Here is a 20,016-nt window from a genome sequence, read left to right as displayed (position 1 = left end):
TGGGTTGTTGGACAGTGGGCTCTGGGTTGTTGGACAGTGGGCTCTGGGTTGTTGGACAGTGGGCTCTGGGTTGTTGGACAGTGGGCTCTGGGTTGTTGGACAGTGGGCTCTGGGTTGTTGGACAGTGGGCTCTGGGTTGTTGGACAGTGGGCTCTGGGTTGTTGGACAGTGGGCTCTGGGTTGTTGGACAGTGGGCTCTGGGTTGTTGGACAGTGGGCTCTGGGTTGTTGGACAGTGGGCTCTGGGTTGTTAGACAGTGGGCTCTGGGTTGTTGGACAGTGGGCTCTGGGTTGTTGGACAGTGGGCTCTGAGTTGTTGGACAGTGGGCTCTGGGTTGTTGGACAGTGGGCTCTGGGTTGTTGGACAGTGGGCTCTGGGTTGTTGGACAGTGGGCTCTGGGTTGTTGGACAGTGGGCTCTGGGTTGTTGGACAGTGGGCTCTGAGTTGTTGGACAGTGGGCTCTGGGTTGTTGGACAGTGGGCTCTGGGTTGTTGGACAGTGGGCTCTGGGTTGTTGGACAGTGGGCTCTGGGTTGTTGGACAGTGGGCTCTGGGTTGTTGGACAGTGGGCTCTGGGTTGTTGGACAGTGGGCTCTGGGTTGTTGGACAGTGGGCTCTGGGTTGTTGGACAGTGGGCTCTGGGTTGTTGGACAGTGGGCTCTGGGTTGTTGGACAGTGGGCTCTGGGTTGTTGGACAGTGGGCTCTGGGTTGTTGGACAGTGGGCTCTGGGTTGTTGGACAGTGGGCTCTGGGTTGTTGGACAGTGGGCTCTGGGTTGTTAACTGTAAAACACTTTGGATGAAAACATCTGCTAAATAACCATATAGAATGTTAGAAGAGTTTTTCCTTGTCAGGTCATGCAGTCAAGAAAACATCCAGGACCTAAGTATGTTACCTTATCACTGATGTCTCATCTCTTATCCCCTCCAGGACCCCATCCCTGAGAAAGTTTCCCCCCTGAAGGGCCCTGTGGCCGGGGGAACAGTCATCACTATCTCTGGGAAACACCTGGATACGGCAAACAAGAATGATGTCATTGTCACCGTGGGGGGAACGCCCTGTGAAGTGTAAGGATGATCATACTTGTCTTCCAACCCCTGCAGGTTGCTGTCTGGACAGGTTGCCTGAGTCATGTCCTATTCACTTCTTCTCTCAAGGCCGACCTCTGAAATATATTAGCCATACAGTAAATGTGTTTGACTTGTTCCTTTGAGATGACCTCCTCTTCCCTCAACACTACGACCCCAGTTTGACCTTTCCCATGATGCTCTCTGTCCCCGTTTCTCCCTCAGGTTGTCGTTTGGCAGTGAGATCACCTGTAAGACAGGTGTATACAAGGGACAAAAGGTTCCATTGGAGTCCCTGAGAGTCTCGGTGAAGTATGGGAAGAGCACCACCAAGGACGTCCCCGTCACCTTCAACTTCCAGTACTCTGAGAACCCCAAACTCACGGACTACAGCCCCAAGACCAGCTTCGTATGGTGAGTGGAGTCCACAGTGCCCCAGAGAGGGTGGAAGTCAAAGCACCTCTTTTTCTTTAAGCCAAGCTTGAGTCGAATGCAAAACAGTTTGAAGTGGATAATTAAATGGCCGTATCTTATTGGACACATTCAGGTCGTGTCTCCCTCTTTCAAAACGTTTCAAAAGGTTTCTCCTGTTTTGTGCTTCCTAACATGACCCTGATATATGGTGTCGTCGTCTAGTGTTTCAGTGGAGGCAGGAGGATTACATGTTAGTCATTTAGCAGACGTTCTTATCCAGAGCCGCATAGTTAGTGCCGTCATCTTGAGATGGCTAGGTGGGACAACCCCATGGGGCGGCAGGTAGCCTAGTGGTTAGAGCGTTGGACAGGTAACCGGGAGGTTGCAAGATTGAATCCGCGAGCTGACAAGGTAAAAATCTGTCGTTCTGCCCCTGAACAAGGCAGTTAACCCACTGTTCCTAGGCAGTCATTGAAAATGAGAATTTGTTCTTAACTGACTTGCCTAGTTAAATAAAAATAATAGTAGTACATGTTTCATCGGTCTATATCTTCAAAGTCCCAGCTAGTAAGAGAGAAAAGAGTCAAGTGCGAGTGTTGGTTCACAAAATATGTTTTCAGAAGACGGACAGGGACTCTGCTGTCCTAGCTTCAGGGGGAAGATGGTTCCAACATTGGGGTGCCAGGACAGAGAAGAGGTTGGACTGGGCTGAGCTGGAGCTGCCCTCCCGTAGGGGTAGGAGAGTCAAGAGACCAGAGGTGGCAGAACAGAGTACTCTGGTTGGGATGTAGGGTTTGAACATAGCCTGAAGGTAGGGAGGGTTATGTCATCTTGCTGCTCCGTAGGTAAGTACCAGGGTCTTGTGGTGGATCCAAACTTTGCCTGGAAGCCAGTGCAGTGTGTGGAGGAGCGGGCTGACATGGGAGAAGTTAGGAAGGTTGAACATCAGGGGGCTGACATGGGAGAAGTTAGGAAGGTTGAACCTCAGGGGGCTGACATGGGAGAAGTTAGGAAGGTTGAACATCAGGGGGCTGACATGGGAGAAGTTAGGAAGGTTGAACATCAGGGGGCTGACATGGGAGAAGTTAGGAAGGTTGAACATCAGGGGGCTGACATGGGAGAAGTTAGCAAGGTTGAACATCAGGGGGCTGACATGGGAGAAGTTAGGAAGGTTGAACATCAGGGGGCTGACATGGGAGAAGTTAGGAAGGTTGAACATCAGGGGGCTGACATGGGAGAAGTTAGGAAGGTTGAACATCAGGGGGCTGCAGCGTTCTGCTGAGTTGCACAGGTTTGATGGCACAAGCAGGGAGCTCAGCCAACAGAGAGTTGCTGTAGGATCGTGTGTGTTGTATTGAGAGCTGACGTGTGTGTTGTCTGGTGTTTCAGTGGAGGCAGGAGGATCGTGTGTGTTGTATTGAGAGCTGACGTGTGTGTTGTCTGGTGTTTCAGTGGAGGCAGGAGGATCGTGTGTGTTGTACTGAGAGCTGACGTGTGTGTTGTCTGGTGTTTCAGTGGAGGCAGGAGGATCGTGTGTGTGGGCAGTGGTTTTGACCTCATCCAGAGAGCCACCATGAAGGTGCTGCCCTCTGCTGATGACTTCTCTCAGTCCCCTCCTGTTGAGGTCAGTACACACTACTCACTACTATTACAATACACCTAATGTTATCATTCTAGAGTCCCCTCCCATTGAGGTTAGTATACCATTCCACAAGTTCTTGTGTATACTAATCCCTCTAGTGTACAGTACTCTAGCTGTGGTATTATCCATGGCAGGTAGCTAGCATGTCCTAGTGTACAGTACTCTAGCTGTGGTATTATCCGTGGCAGGTAGCTAGCATGTCCTAGTGTCCAGTACTCTAGCTGTGGTATTATCCATGGCAGGTAGCTAGCATGTCCTAGTGTACAGTACTCTAGCTGTGGTATTATCCGTCGCAGGTAGCTAGCATGTCCTAGTGTACAGTACTCTAGCTGTGGTATTATCCGTGGCAGGTAGCTAGCATGTCCTAGTGTACAGTACTCTAGCTGTGGTATTATCCGTGGCAGGTAGCTAGCATGTCCTAGTGTACAGTACTCTAGCTGTGGTATTATCCGTGGCAGGTAGCTAGCATGTCCTAGTGTACAGTACTCTAGCTGTGGTATTATCCGTGGCAGGTAGCTAGCATGTCCTAGTGTACAGTCCTCTAGCTGTGGTATTATCCATGGCAGGTAGCTAGCATGTCCTAGTGTACAGTACTCTAGCTGTGGTATTATCCATGGCAGGTAGCTAGCATGTCCTAGTGTACAGTACTCTAGCTGTGGTATTATCCGTGGCAGGTAGCTAGCATGTCCTAGTGTACAGTACTCTAGCTGTGGTATTATCCGTGGCAGGTAGCTAGCATGTCCTAGTGTACAGTACTCTAGCTGTGGTATTATCCGTGGCAGGTAGCTAGCATGTCCTAGTGTACAGTACTCTAGCTGTGGTATTATCCGTCGCAGGTAGCTAGCATGTCCTAGTGTACAGTACTCTAGCTGTGGTATTATCTGTGGCAGGTAGCTAGCATGTCCTAGTGTACAGTACTCTAGCTGTGGTATTATCCATGGCAGGTAGCTAGCATGTCCTAGTGTACAGTACTCTAGCTGTGGTATTATCCGTGGCAGGTAGCTAGCATGTCCTAGTGTACAGTACTCTAGCTGTGGTATTATCCATGGCAGGTAGCTAGCATGTCCTAGTGTACAGTACTCTAGCTGTGGTATTATCCGTGGCAGGTAGCTAGCATGTCAACAGTGACTCAGTGAGTTGTATGTTTTTGTCTGTGACTACAGACTTCTCTGTGAGACTAAACACAGACACAGTGTCCTGCCAGGAATGATATCTCTCTCTCTCTCTCTCTGCCCTCCTCTCCAGTTCATCCAGTATGCCGTACATAAGAACGACACTGTGCTGCTGTTTGACAGTCCAGTGGTGAACAGGTCCTCTCAAACCCAGTCCTTTAGGGCCTTCCTCCAGCTAGACAATGTGATAGAGGAACTGAATTCCTTTGAGTACCACCCCGACCCATTCTTCAATGAACTGACCAAGAACATCATCACTGAAACCTCCATTATCATCGTTACGGTAAAGAACAGTAACACTACTTTTATGGGGTTGTGTTGTCATGGTTACTGTCTAGTAGTTTTTTGGTTATTTCTGGTAATACTCTCTTATCGTTTTCCTGTCGGCCATTGTGGCTTAAATGTTATTCTGCTTCAGCCTCCCGAGTGGCACGGTGGTCTTAGCTGTGCCTCTAGAGATTCTGGGTTCGAATTCAGGTTCTGTCGCAGCTGGCCGCGCCTGGGAGACCAATGGGGCGGCGCACAATTGGCCCAGCGTCGTCCAGGTTAGGGGAAGGTTTGGACCGGCAGGGATGTCCTTGTCTCATCGCGCACTAGCGACTCCTGTGGCGGGTCGGGCGCAGTGCACGCTGACACGGTCGCCAGGTGTACGGTGTTTCCTCTGACACATTGGTGCGGCTGGCTTCCAGGTTAAGTGGTCAAGAAGCAGTGCGGCTTGGTTGGGTTGTGTTTCGGAGGACACACAGCTCTCGACCTTCGCCTCTCCCGAGTCCTACGGGAGTTGCAGCGATGAGACAAGACTATAACTACCAATTGAATACCACGAAATTGGAGAGAAAAAGGGCAAACAAACAAACAAATGTATTCTGCTTTGTGACTATGATGTCCCCTCGGAGAGAAAAGACAATTATAGTGCATTGATATTGATAGAATTAACATCAATATTGAGATAATCACATCTGCTTTTACAAATGATTGCATGTCCCTGCAGTCCAGAGGTTGACGACCAGCCACCTCTTTCTCCCCAGGGTCGTGGTTTCAGCAAGGCCATGACAGCTGAAGAAGCCCAGGCGTTCGTGGGAGATGCGTCCTGTAAGGTGACCATCCTGCAGGATGACAAGCTGTTCCTGGAAGCTCCGTCCACCCAGCCCAGAGCCCGCTCCAAACGCCAGCGCAGAGACACCAGCTCCGACCCTTTGGACCTAACGGTGACAACACTGGCCTTCTGTCTAAACCCAAGGCATAGAAAGAGAGGCTTCAGGCATTAGCACTGGCCAAGCTGATATGTCTCTCTGGCTCTCATCATGTATTTCAGATAGGTGCTTGTGTTCCAGTACATTTCTATCTAAATCAGGGCTGTCCAAACTTAATCCAATGTCCTGTTGCAGGCATTCACTTCAGTCAAGGCAGTAACACACCTGATTCAACCATACAATAATCCTAGTCTTCTGACCGGGACCACTCAGTCCTGACAGAGAAATATCACTATCAACACCTTGATGTATATCTGACTCTCCACAATTATACACGTCTTGTAGCGAATGAGCTTTCTTCTATTTGCCTTTAGCTGACTTGAACTCTCTCTCTCTGTCCATCTCTCTCTCTCTCTCTCTGTCCATCTCTCTCTCTCTCTGTCCATCTCTCTCTCTCTCTCTCTCTGTCCATCTCTCTCTCTCTCTGTCCATCTCTCTCTCTCTCTGTCCATCTCTCTCTCTTTCTGTCCATCTCTCTCTCTGTCACTCTCTTTCTGTCTCTATTTCTGTCACTCTATTTCTGTCCATCTCTCTCTCTCTCTCTCTCTCTCTCTCTCTGTCTCTCTGTCTGTCTCTCTGTCTGTCTCTCTCTGTCTCTCTCTGTCTCTCTCTGTCCATCTCTCTCTGTCTCTCTCTGTCCATCTCTCTCTCTCTCTCTCTCTGTCTCTCTGTCTGTCTCTCTCTCTGTCTCTCTCTGTCTCTCTCTCTGTCTCTCTCTGTCTCTCTCTGTCTCTCTCTGTCCATCTCTCTCTCTCTCTCTCTGTCCATCTCTCTCTCTCTCTCTGTCCATCTCTCTCTCTCTCTGTCTCTCCTCTCTCTCTCTCTGTCCATCTCTCTCTCTCTCTCTCTGTCCATCTCTCTCTCTCTCTGTCCATCTCTCTCTCTGTCTCTCTGTCTCTCTGTCTCTCTCTGTCCATCTCTCTCTCTCTCTCTGTCTCTCTCTCTGTCTCTCTCTCTCTCTGTCCTCTCTCTCTCTCTGTCCGTCTCTCTCTCTGTCCGTCTCTCTCTCTGTCCGTCTCTCTCTCTGTCCGTCTCTCTCTCTGTCCGTCTCTCTCTCTGTCCGTCTCTCTCTCTGTCCGTCTCTCTCTCTGTCCGTCTCTCTCTCTGTCCGTCTCTCTTTCTGTCCGTCTCTCTCTCTGTCCATCTCTTTCTGTCTCTCTCTCTCTGTCCGTCTCTCTCTCTCTCTCTCTCTCTCTCTCGCTTTCTGTCCATCTCTCTTTCTGTCCATCTCTCTCCCACACTCCCCCTCATCTCTCTCATTCACTTGCTTTCTATATCTATCTTTCTCTCCCTCCCTCCCTAACAGATAAAGTTTGGTAATGGTGAGTGGGTGGTGGGCTCAGTGAACTATGAGAGGAAGTATGAGGTTCCTTTGGCTATCATCATCCCAGCTGTCATCGTCCCTATGCTACTGTTCATAGCTGTGTCCGTCTACTGCTACAGGTACACAACTACACTGCCCATCAAGCGCCACTCATGTAGTTCTAATGTCTGTAGTCTAATGGACTGTTCCTGTGTGTTAATGGCTGTAGTCTAATGGACTGTTCCTATGTGTTAGTAGTATAATGGACTGTTCCTGTGTGTTAATGTCTGTAGTCTAATGGACTGTTCCTGTGTGTTAATGGCTGTAGTCTAATGGACTGTTCCTATGTGTTAGTAGTCTAATGGACTGTTCCTATGTGTTAATGTCTGTAGTCTAATGGACTGTTCCTATGTGTTAATGTCTGTAGTCTAATGGACTGTTCCTATATGTTAATGTCTGTAGTCTAATGGACTGTTCCTATGTGTCAATGTCTGTAGTCTGATGGACTGTTCCTATGTGTTAGTAGTCTGATGGACTGTTCCTATGTGTTAATGTCTGTAGTCTAATGGACTGTTCCTATGTGTTAATGTATGTAGTCTAATGGACTGTTCCTATGTGTTAGTAGTCTAATGGACTGTTCCTATGTGTTAATGTCTGTAGTCTAATGGACTGTTCCTATGTGTTAATGTCTAGTCTGATGGACTGTTCCTATGTGTTAGTAGTCTAATGGACTGTTCCTGTGTGTTAATGTCTGTAGTCTAATGGACTGTTCCTATGTGTTAATGTCTGTAGTCTAATGGACTGTTCCTATGTGTTAATGTCTGTAGTCTAATGGACTGTTCCTATGTGTTAGTAGTCTAATGGACTGTTCCTATGTGTTAATGTCAGTAGTCTAATGGACTGTTCCTATGTGTTAATGTCTGTAGTCTAATGGACTGTTCCTCTGTGTTAATGTCTGTTGTATAATGGACTGTTCCTCTGTGTTAATGTCTAATGGACTGTTCCTCTGTGTTAATGTCTAATGGACTGTTCCTCTGTGTTAATGTCTAATGGACTGTTCCTATGTGTTAATGTCTAATGGACTGTTCCTATGTGTTAATGTCTGTAGTCTAATGGACTGTTCCTCTGTGTTAATGTCTGTAGTCTAATGGACTGTTCCTGTGTGTTAATGTCTGTAGTCTAATGGACTGTTCCTATGTGTTAATGTCTGTAGTCTAATGGACTGTTCCTGTGTGTTAATGTCTGTAGTCTAATGGACTGTTCCTATGTGTTAGTAGTCTAATGGACTGTTCCTATGTGTTAATGTCTGTAGTCTAATGGACTGTTCCTGTGTGTTAATGTCTGTAGTATAATGGCCTGTTCCTGTGTGTTAATGTCAGTAGTCTAATGGACTGTTCCTCTGTGTTAATGTCTGTAGTCTAATGGACTGTTCCTCTGTGTTAATGTCTGTAGTCTGATGGACTGTTCCTCTGTGTTAATGTCTGTAGTCTGATGGACTGTTCCTCTGTGTTAATGTCTGTAGTCTAATGGACTGTTCCTATGTGTTAATGTCTGTAGTCTGATGGACTGTTCCTATGTGTTAATGTCTGTAGTCTAATGGACTGTTCCTATGTGTTAGTCTGATGGACTGTTCCTGTGTGTTAATGTCTGTAGTCTGATGGACTGTTCCTGTGTGTTAATGTCTGTAGTCTAATGGACTGTTCCTGTGTGTTAATGTCTAATGGACTGTTCCTATGTGTTAATGTCTGTAGTCTAATGGACTGTTCCTGTGTGTTAATGTCTGTAGTCTGATGGACTGTTCCTATGTGTTAATGTCTGTAGTCTGATGGACTGTTCCTGTGTGTTAATGTCTGTAGTCTAATGGACTGTTCCTATGTGTTAATGTCTGTAGTCTAATGGACTGTTCCTATGTGTTAATGTCTGTAGTCTGATGGACTGTTCCTATGTGTTAATGTCTGTAGTCTAATGGACTGTTCCTATGTGTTAGTCTGATGGACTGTTCCTGTGTGTTAATGTCTGTAGTCTGATGGACTGTTCCTGTGTGTTAATGTCTGTAGTCTAATGGACTGTTCCTGTGTGTTAATGTCTAATGGACTGTTCCTATGTGTTAATGTCTGTAGTCTAATGGACTGTTCCTGTGTGTTAATGTCTGTAGTCTGATGGACTGTTCCTATGTGTTATGTCTGTAGTCTGATGGACTGTTCCTGTGTGTTAATGTCTAGTCTAATGGACTGTTCCTATGTGTTAATGTCTGTAGTCTAATGGACTGTTCCTATGTGTTAGTAGTCTAATGGCCTGTTCCTGTGTGTTAATGTCTGTAGTCTAATGGACTGTTCCTCTGTGTTAATGTCTGTAGTCTAATGGACTGTTCCTCTGTGTTAATGTCTGTAGTCTGATGGACTGTTCCTCTGTGTTAATGTCTGTAGTATAATGGACTGTTCCTATGTGTTAATGTCTGTAGTCTGATGGACTGTTCCTATGTGTTAATGTCTGTAGTCTAATGGACTGTTCCTATGTGTTAGTCTGATGGACTGTTCCTGTGTGTTAATGTCTGTAGTCTGATGGACTGTTCCTGTGTGTTAATGTCTGTAGTCTAATGGACTGTTCCTGTGTGTTAATGTCTAATGGACTGTTCCTATGTGTTAATGTCTGTAGTCTAATGGACTGTTCCTGTGTGTTAATGTCTGTAGTCTGATGGACTGTTCCTATGTGTTAATGTCTGTAGTCTGATGGACTGTTCCTGTGTGTTAATGTCTGTAGTCTAATGGACTGTTCCTATGTGTTAATGTCTGTAGTCTAATGGACTGTTCCTATGTGTTAGTAGTCTAATGGACTGTTCCTGTGTGTTAATGTCTGTAGTCTAATGGACTGTTCCTGTGTGTTAATGTCTGTAGTCTGATGGACTGTTCCTGTGTGTTAATGTCTAATGGACTGTTCCTATGTGTTAATGTCTGTAGTCTAATGGACTGTTCCTATGTGTTAATGTCTGTAGTCTAATGGACTGTTCCTATGTGTTAGTCTGATGGACTGTTCCTGTGTGTTAATGTCTGTAGTCTGATGGACTGTTCCTGTGTGTTAATGTCTGTAGTCTAATGGACTGTTCCTGTGTGTTAATGTCTAATGGACTGTTCCTATGTGTTAATGTCTGTAGTCTGATGGACTGTTCCTATGTGTTAATGTCTGTAGTCTGATGGACTGTTCCTGTGTGTTAATGTCTGTAGTCTAATGGACTGTTCCTATGTGTTAATGTCTGTAGTCTGATGGACTGTTCCTGTGTGTTAATGTATGTAGTCTAATGGACTGTTCCTGTGTGTTAATGTCAGTAGTCTAATGGACTGTTCCTATGTGTTAATGTCTGTAGTCTAATGGACTGTTCCTCTGTGTTAATGTCTGTAGTATAATGGCCTGTTCCTGTGTGTTAATGTCTGTAGTCTGATGGACTGTTCCTGTGTGTTAATGTCAGTAGTCTAATGGACTGTTCCTGTGTGTTAATGTCTAATGGACTGTTCCTATGTGTTAATGTCTGTAGTCTAATGGACTGTTCCTATGTGTTAATGTCTGTAGTCTGATGGACTGTTCCTATGTGTTAGTAGTCTGATGGACTGTTCCTATGTGTTAATGTCTGTAGTCTAATGGACTGTTCCTGTGTGTTAATGTCTGTAGTCTGATGGACTGTTCCTATGTGTTAATGTCTGTAGTCTGATGGACTGTTCCTGTGTGTTAATGTCTGTAGTCTAATGGACTGTTCCTATGTGTTAATGTCTGTAGTCTAATGGACTGTTCCTATGTGTTAGTAGTCTAATGGCCTGTTCCTGTGTGTTAATGTCTGTAGTCTAATGGACTGTTCCTCTGTGTTAATGTCTGTAGTCTAATGGACTGTTCCTATGTGTTAATGTCTGTAATGGACTGTTCTATGTGTTAATGTCTGTAGTCTAATGGACTGTTCCTGTTAATGTTAGTCTGATGGACTGTTCCTATGTGTTAATGTCTGTAGTCTAATGGACTGTTCCTGTGTGTTAGTCTGATGGAATGTGTTAATGTCTGTAGTCTAATGGACTGTTCCTATGTGTTAATGTCTGTAGTCTAATGGACTGTTCCTATGTGTTAATGTCTGTAGTCTGATGGACTGTTCCTGTGTGTTAATGTCTGTAGTCTAATGGACTGTTCCTATGTGTTAATGTCTGTAGTCTAATGGACTGTTCCTATGGACTGTTCCTATGTGTTAGTCTAGTCTAATGGACTGTTCCTGTGTGTTAATGTCTGTAGTCTAATGGACTGTTCCTGTGTGTTAATGTCTGTAGTCTAATGGACTGTTCCTGTGTGTTAATGTCAATGGACTGTTCCTATGTGTTAATGTCTGTAGTCTAATGGACTGTTCCTGTGTGTTAATGTCTGTAGTCTAATGGACTGTTCCTATGTGTTAATGTCTGTAGTCTAATGGACTGTTCCTGTGTGTTAATGTCTGTAGTCTAATGGACTGTTCCTGTGTGTTAATGTCTGTAGTCTAATGGACTGTTCCTGTGTAGTTAATGGACTGTTGTCTAATAATGGACTGTTCCTATGTGTTAATGTCTGTAGTCTAATGGACTGTTCCTATGTGTTAATGTCTGTAGTCTAATGGACTGTTCCTGTGTGTTAATGTCTGTAGTCTAATGGACTGTTTCCTAATGTGTTACTGTTCTATGTGTTAATGTCTAGTCTAATGGACTGTTCCTGTGTGTTAATGTCTGTAGTCTAATGGACTGTTCCTATGTGTGTGTCTAATGTCAGTAGTCTAATGGACTGTTCCTATGTGTTAATGTCTGTTAGTCTAATGGACTGTTCCTCTGTGTTAATGTCTGTTAGTATAATGGCCTGTTCCTGTGTGTTAATGTCTGTAGTCTAATGGACTGTTCCTGTGTGTTAATGTCAGTAGTCTAATGGACTGTTCCTGTGTGTTAATAGTCTAATGGACTGTTCCTATGTGTTAATGTCTGTAGTCTAATGGACTGTTCCTATGTGTTAATGTCTAGTAGTTCTGATGGACTGTTCCTATGTGTTAATGTCTGTAGTCTAATGGACTGTTCCTATGTGTTAATGTCTGTAGTCTAATGGACTGTTCCTGTGTGTTAATGTCTGTAGTCTAAATGGACTGTTCCTGTTATGTGTTAATGTCTGTAGTCTAATGGACTGTTCCTGTGTGTTAATGTCTGTAGTCTAATGGACTGTTCCTATGTGTTAATGTCTGTAGTCTAATGGACTGTTCCTATGTGTTAGTAGTCTAATGGCCTGTTCCTGTGTGTTAATGTCTGTAGTCTAATGGACTGTTCCTCTGTGTTAATGTCTGTAGTCTAATGGACTGTTCCTATGTGTTAATGTCTGTAGTCTAATGGCCTGTTCCTGTGTGTTAATGTCAGTAGTCTAATGGACTGTTCCTGTGTGTTAATGTCTAATGGACTGTTCCTATGTGTTAATGTCTGTAGTCTAATGGACTGTTCCTATGTGTTAATGTCTGTAGTCTGATGGACTGTTCCTATGTGTTAGTAGTCTGATGGACTGTTCCTATGTGTTAGTAGTCTGATGGACTGTTCCTATGTGTTAATGTCTGTAGTCTAATGGACTGTTCCTGTGTGTTAATGTCTGTAGTCTAATGGACTGTTCCTATGTGTCAATGTCTAATGGACTGTTCCTATGTGTTAGTAGTCTAATGGACTGTTCCTGTGTGTTAATGTCTGTAGTCTAATGGACTGTTCCTGTGTGTTAATGTCTGTAGTCTAATGGACTGTTCCTATGTGTTAATGTCTGTAGTCTGATGGACTGTTCCTATGTGTTAATGTCTCTAGTATAATGGCCTGTTCCTGTGTGTTAATGTCTGTAGTATAATGGCCTGTTCCTGTGTGTTAATGTCAGTAGTCTAATGGACTGTTCCTATGTGTTAATGTCTGTAGTCTAATGGACTGTTCCTATGTGTTAGTACTCTAATGGACTGTTCCTATGTGTTAATGTCTGTAGTCTAATGGACTGTTCCTCTGTGTTAATGTCTGTAGTATAATGGCCTGTTCCTGTGTGTTAATGTCAGTAGTCTAATGGACTGTTCCTGTGTGTTAATGTCTGTACTCTAATGGACTGTTCCTATGTGTTAATGTCTGTAGTATAATGGCCTGTTCCTGTGTGTTAATGTCTGTAGTATAATGGCCTGTTCCTGTGTGTTAATGTCAGTAGTCTAATGGACTGTTCCTGTGTGTTAATGTCTAATGGACTGTTCCTATGTGTTAATGTCTGTAGTCTAATGGACTGTTCCTATGTGTTAATGTCTGTAGTCTAATGGACTGTTCCTCTGTGTTAATGTCTGTAGTATAATGGCCTGTTCCTGTGTGTTAATGTCAGTAGTCTAATGGACTGTTCCTGTGTGTTAATGTCTGTACTCTAATGGACTGTTCCTATGTGTTAATGTCTGTAGTATAATGGCCTGTTCCTGTGTGTTAATGTCTGTAGTATAATGGCCTGTTCCTGTGTGTTAATGTCAGTAGTCTAATGGACTGTTCCTGTGTGTTAATGTCTGTAGTCTAATGGACTGTTCCTATGTGTTAATGGCTGTAGTCTAATGGACTGTTCCTATGTGTTAGTAGTCTAATGGACTGTTCCTGTGTGTTAATGTCTAATGGACTGTTCCTATGTGTTAATGTCTGTAGTCTAATGGACTGTTCCTATGTGTTAATGGCTGTAGTCTAATGGACTGTTCCTATGTGTTAGTAGTCTAATGGACTGTTCCTGTGTGTTAATGTCTGTACTCTAATGGACTGTTCCTATGTGTTAATGTCTGTACTCTAATGGACTGTTCCTGTGTGTTAATGTCAGTAGTCTAATGGACTGTTCCTATGTGTTAATGTCTAATGGACTGTTCCTATGTGTTAGTAGTCTGATGGACTGTTCCTATGTGTTAATGTCTGTAGTATAATGGCCTGTTCCTATGTGTTAATGTCTGTAGTCTAATGGACTGTTCCTATGTGTTAGTCTAATGGACTGTTCCTATGTGTTAATGTCTGTAGTCTAATGGACTGTTCCTATGTGTTAGTAGTCTAATGGACTGTTCCTATGTGTTAGTAGTCTAATGGACTGTTCCTATGTGACAGGAGGAAGAGCCAGCAGGCAGAGAGAGAGTATGAGAAAGTCAAACACCAGTTGGATCATCTGGAGGAGAGCGTGAGAGACCGCTGCAAGAAGGAATTCACAGGTATGTTCACACTATCACACACACTATCACACACCATACACACTTCTATAGTATTACACACACACTATCACACACCATACAGACTGCTATAACATTACACACCACACACACTGCTATAACATTACACACACTGCTATAACATTACACACACACTATCACACACCATACAGACTGCTATAACATTATACACCATACACACTGCTATAACATTACACACCACACACACTGCTATAACATTACACACACACTATCACACACCATACACACTGCTATAACATTACACACCACACACAGTGCTATAACATTACACACACACTATCACACACCACACACACTGCTATAACATTACACACACAATATCACACACCACACACACTGCTATAACATTACACACACACTCACACACTCACACACCACACACACTGCTATAACATTACACACACACTATCACATACCACACACACTGCTATAACATTACACACACACTATCACACACCACACACACTGCTATAACATTACACACACACACTATCACACACCACACACACTATCAAATCAAATGTTATTAGTCACATGCGCCGAATACAACAGGTGTGGGTCTTACAGTGAACTGCTGAATACAACAGGTGTAGACCTTACAGTGAAATGCTGAATACAACAGGTGTAGACCTTACAGTGAAATGCTGAATACAACAGGTGTAGACCTTACAGTGAAATGCTGAATACAACAGGTGTGGATCTTACAGTGAAATGCTTACTTACAAGCCCCTAACCAACAATGCAGTTTAGAAAATAAGAATAAGAAATAAAAGTACCAAATAGTTAAAGAGCAGCTGTAAAATAACAATAGCGAGACTATATACAGGGGGTACCGGTAATATGTAGATGTAGGTAGAGTTATTAGTGACTACAGAGTCAATGTGGAGACTATATACAGGGGGTACCGGTACAGAGTCAATGTGGAGACTATATACAGGGGGTACCAGTACAGAGTCAATGTGGAGACTGTATACAGGGGGTACCAGTACAGAGTCAATGTGGAGACTATATACAGGGGGTACCAGTACAGAGTCAATGTGGAGACTATATACAGGGGGTACCGGTACAGAGTCAATGTGGAGACTATATACAGGGGGTACCGGTACAGAGTCAATGTGGAGACTATATACAGGGGGTACCAGTACAGAGTCAATGTGGAGACTATATACAGGGGTTACCGGTACAGAGTCAATGTGGAGACTATATACAGGGGGTACCAGTACAGAGTCAATGTGGAGACTATATACAGGGGGTACCGGTACAGAGTCAATGTGGAGACTATATACAGGAGGTACCGGTACAGAGTCAATGTGGAGACTATATACAGGGGGTACCGGTACAGAGTCCATGTGGAGACTATATACAGGGGTACCGGTACAGAGTCAATGTGGAGACTATATACAGGGGGTACCGGTACAGAGTCAATGTGGAGACTATATACAGGGGGTACCAGTACAGAGTCAATGTGGAGGCTATATACAGGGGGTACCGGTACAGAGTCAATGTGGAGACTGTATACAGGGGGTACCGGTACAGAGTCAATGTGGAGACTGTATACAGGGGGTACCGGTACAGAGTCAATGTGCTGGACCACCGGTTAGTCGAGGTAATATGTACAGTTGAAGATGGAAGTTTACATACACCTCAGCAAAATACATTTAAACTCAGTTTTTCACAATTCCTGACATTTAATCCTAGTAAAAATGATCTATCTTAGGTCAGTTAGAGTTCAGTTATGGGTTCTCCTAGGAGCTAGTCTTGTTGTTGCGTTTGGGTTCTACTAGGAGCTATTCTTGTTGTTGCGTTCGGGTTCTTCTAGGAGCTAGTCTTGTTGTTGCTTTCGGGTTCTTCTAGGAGCTAGTCTTGTTGTTGCGTTCGGGTTCTACTAGGAGCTAGTCTTGTTGCGTTTGGGTTCTACTAGGAGCTAGTCTTGTTGTTGCGTTTGGGTTCTACTAGGAGCTATTCTTGTTGTTGCGTTCGGGTTCTTCTAGGAGCTAGTCTTGTTGTTGCGTTCGGGTTCTTCTAGGAGCTAGTCTTGTTGTTGCGTTCGGGTTCTTCTAGGAGCTAGTCTTGTTGTTGCGTTCGGGTTCTACTAGGAGCTAGTCTTGTTGTTGCGTTTGGGTTCTACTAGGAGCTAGTCTTGTTGTTGCGTTCGGGTTCTTCTAGGAGCTAGTCTTGTTGTTGCGTTCGGGTTCTCTTAGGAGCTAGTCTTGTTGTTGCGTTTGGGTTCTACTAGGAGCTAGTCTTGTTGTTGCGTTCGGGTTCTCCTAGGAGCTAGTCTTGTTGTTGCGTTCGGGTTCTACTAGGAGCTAGTCTTGTTGTTGCGTTCGGGTTCTCCTAGGAGCTAGTCTTGTTGTTGCGTTCGGGTTCTACTAGGAGCTAGTCTTGTTGCGTTTGGGTTCTACTAGGAGCTAGTCTTGTTGTTGCGTTCGGGTTCTACTAGGAACTATTCTTGTTGTTGCGTTTGGGTTCTACTAGGAGCTATTCTTGTTGTTGTGTTTGGGTTCTACTAGGAGCTAGTCTTGTTGCGTTCGGGTTCTCTTAGGAGCTAGTCTTGTTGTTGCGTTCGGGTTCTACTAGGAGCTAGTCTTGTTGCGTTTGGGTTCTCTTACGAGCTAGTCTTGTTGTTGCGTTTGGGTTCTACTAGGAGCTAGTCTTGTTGCGTTTGGGTTCTACTAGGAGCTAGTCTTGTTGTTGCGTTCGGGTTCTACTAGGAGCTAGTCTTGTTGTTGCGTTTGGGTTCTACTAGGAGCTAGTCTTGTTGCGTTCGGGTTCTACTAGGAGCTAGTCTTGTTGTTGCGTTCGGGTTCTCTTAGGAGCTAGTCTTGTTGTTGCGTTTGGGTTCTACTAGGAGCTAGTCTTGTTGTTGCGTTCGGGTTCTCCTAGGAGCTAGTCTTGTTGTTGCGTTCGGGTTCTCCTAGGAGCTAGTCTTGTTGTTGCGTTCGGGTTCTCCTAGGAGCTAGTCTTGTTGTTGCGTTCGGGTTCTCCTAGGAGCTAGTCTTGTTGTTGCGTTCGGGTTCTACTAGGAGCTAGTCTTGTTGCGTTTGGGTTCTACTAGGAGCTAGTCTTGTTGTTGCGTTCGGGTTCTACTAGGAGCTATTCTTGTTGTTGCGTTTGGGTTCTACTAGGAGCTAGTCTTGTTGCGTTCGGGTTCTCTTAGGAGCTAGTCTTGTTGCGTTCGGGTTCTACTAGGAGCTAGTCTTGTTGCGTTTGGGTTCTCTTAGGAGCTAGTCTTGTTGTTGCGTTTGGGTTCTACTAGGAGCTAGTCTTGTTGCGTTTGGGTTCTACTAGGAGCTAGTCTTGTTGTTGCGTTTGGGTTCTCCTAGGAGCTAGTCTTGTTGTTGCGTTTGGGTTCTCCTAGGAGCTAGTCTTGTTGTTGCGTTTGGGTTCTCCTAGGAGCTAGTCTTGTTGTTGCGTTTGGGTTCTCCTAGGAGCTAGTCTTGTTGTTGCGTTTGGGTTCTCCTAGGAGCTAGTCTTGTTGTTGCGTTTGGGTTCTCCTAGGAGCTAGTCTTGTTGTTGCGTTTGGGTTCTCCTAGGAGCTAGTCTTGTTGTTGCGTTTGGGTTCTACTAGGAGCTAGTCTTGTTGTGTTCTGTGTCTTCCTCCAGACCTGATGATTGAGATGGAGGACCAGACCAATGACCTGAGTGAGGCCAGGATCCCCTTCCTGGACTATAAGACCTACACAGACCGGGTCTTTTTCCTGCCCTCTAAAGATGGGGACAACGACGTCATGATCACTGGCAAGCTGGACATCCCCGAGGGACGGAAGGTCATCGTAGCTCAGGCCCTCAACCAGTTCTCTAACCTGCTCAACTCTAAGACCTTCCTCATCAATGTAGGTTTACTCAGCTAGCTGAGATGACTGACTGTTTCTCTCCTTGTCTGTCTGGCTCTGTCTGCCTGTCTAAAGTACCTGTGCCAAGATACAGTTTGAGTATTGCCGTCGTTCTATACCTACAGATGTTCTATAGCGTTATACTGAGTTGCTAACCCCATCTCTCTGTTGCGTTCTCTGTGTGTTCTCAGTTCATCAAGACCTTGGAGGGCCGTCCAGACTTTAACGCCAGGTCCAGGGTCTACTTTGCCTCATTACTGACCGTGGCTCTGCATGGTAAACTAGAGTACTACACAGACATCATGAGAAGCCTGCTGCTGGAGCTGATGGAGGAATACGTGCACAGCAAGAACCCTAAACTCATGCTGCGCAGGTGAGACACACCCTGCCTTCCAATCAGGCTTGTCTTCATGAAAACAGGCATTTGTTATTGGACAAGGTTCGATAGTATCTCTCTGTTGCGTAGTGTTTTGGTATGGTGCCTAGTAAACCCAGGTGGTGACAGTAGTTAACATGCTGACTGTGTGTGTACAGGTCAGAGACAGTAGTTAACATGTTGACTGTGTGTACAGGTCAGAGACAGTAGTTAACATGTTGACTGTGTGTACAGGTCAGACAGTAGTTAACATGTTGACTGTGTGTACAGGTCAGAGACAGTAGATAACATGCTGACTGTGTGTGCAGGTCAGACAGTAGTTAACATGTTGACTGTGTGTGCAGGTCAGACAGTAGTTAACATGTTGACTGTGTGTGCAGGTCAGACAGTAGTTAACATGTTGACTGTGTGTGCAGGTCAGACAGTAGTTAACATGTTGTGTACAGGTCAGAGACTGTTGACTGTGTACAGGTCAGAGACAGTAGTTAACATGTTGACTGTGTGTACAGGTCAGAGACAGTAGTTAACATGTTGACTGTGTGTACAGGTCAGAGACAGTAGTTAACATGTTGACTGTGTGTACAGGTCAGAGACAGTAGTTAACATGTTGACTGTGTGTACAGGTCAGACAGTAGTTAACATGTTGACTGTGTGTACAGGTCAGACAGTAGTTAACATGTTGACTGTGTGTACAGGTCAGACAGTAGTTAACATGTTGACTGTGTGTACAGGTCAGAGACAGTAGTTAACATGTTGACTGTGTGTACAGGTCAGAGACAGTAGTTAACATGTTGACTGTGTGTACAGGTCAGACAGTAGTTAACATGTTGACTGTGTGTACAGGTCAGACAGTAGTTAACATGTTGACTGTGTGTACAGGTCAGACAGTAGTTAACATGTTGACTGTGTGTACAGGTCAGACAGTAGTTAACATGTTGACTGTGTGTACAGGTCAGACAGTAGTTAACATGTTGACTGTGTGTACAGGTCAGACAGTAGTTAACATGTTGACTGTGTGTACAGGTCAGAGACAGTAGTAAACATGTTGACTGTGTGTACAGGTCAGAGACAGTAGTAAACATGTTGACTGTGTGTACAGGTCAGAGACAGTAGTTAACATGTTGACTGTGTGTGCAGGTCAGAGACAGTAGTTAACATGTTGACTGTGTGTGCAGGTCAGAGACAGTAGTTAACATGTTGACTGTAGGTACAGGTCAGACAGTAGTTAACATGTTGACTGTGTGTGCAGGTCAGAGACAGTAGTTAACATGTTGACTGTGTGCAGGTCAGAGACAGTAGTTAACATGTTGACTGTGTGCAGGTCAGACAGTAGTTAACATGTTGACTGTATGTACAGGTCAGACAGTAGTTAACATGCTGACTGTGTGTACAGGTCAGACAGTAGTTAACATGTTGACTGTGTGTACAGGTCAGACAGTAGTTAACATGTTGACTGTATGTGCAGGTCAGAGACAGTAGTAAACATGTTGACTGTGTGCAGGTCAGACAGTAGTTAACATGTTGACTGTGTGTACAGGTCAGAGACGGTGGTGGAGAGGATGCTGTGTAACTGGATGTCCATCTGTCTGTATCAGTTCCTCAGGGTGAGACTCACCTTGTTCATTCAAACCTGCTCTTTTAAACCCCCTCGCTCGCTCACTCACTCTCTCTCGCTCTTCTCTCTCGCTCTTCTCTCTCGCTC

General features: G+C 44.8%; 1 protein-coding gene across 1 annotated transcript in view; it reads left to right on the top strand.

Moving 5' to 3' along the window:
- LOC115117947 (plexin-B2-like) overlaps positions 1-20,016 on the top strand; it is a 185,743-nt gene that overhangs the window by 148,136 nt on the left and 17,591 nt on the right. Inside the window, exons 19-28 of the mRNA XM_065021375.1 lie at positions 930-1,066; positions 1,292-1,480; positions 2,996-3,104; positions 4,368-4,577; positions 5,323-5,502; positions 6,854-6,990; positions 13,963-14,063; positions 17,709-17,938; positions 18,130-18,311; positions 19,852-19,918. Of these exons, the coding sequence (XP_064877447.1) occupies positions 930-1,066; positions 1,292-1,480; positions 2,996-3,104; positions 4,368-4,577; positions 5,323-5,502; positions 6,854-6,990; positions 13,963-14,063; positions 17,709-17,938; positions 18,130-18,311; positions 19,852-19,918 (1,542 nt within the window). The remainder of the gene's footprint in view (positions 1-929; positions 1,067-1,291; positions 1,481-2,995; positions 3,105-4,367; positions 4,578-5,322; positions 5,503-6,853; positions 6,991-13,962; positions 14,064-17,708; positions 17,939-18,129; positions 18,312-19,851; positions 19,919-20,016) is intronic.

The sequence above is a fragment of the Oncorhynchus nerka genome, linkage group LG8 (assembly GCF_034236695.1).
Source record: "Oncorhynchus nerka isolate Pitt River linkage group LG8, Oner_Uvic_2.0, whole genome shotgun sequence".
Taxonomy (NCBI): domain Eukaryota; kingdom Metazoa; phylum Chordata; class Actinopteri; order Salmoniformes; family Salmonidae; genus Oncorhynchus; species Oncorhynchus nerka.
Note: the sequence above shows the minus strand (reverse complement) of the source record. Positions and strands in the feature narration are given on the sequence as shown.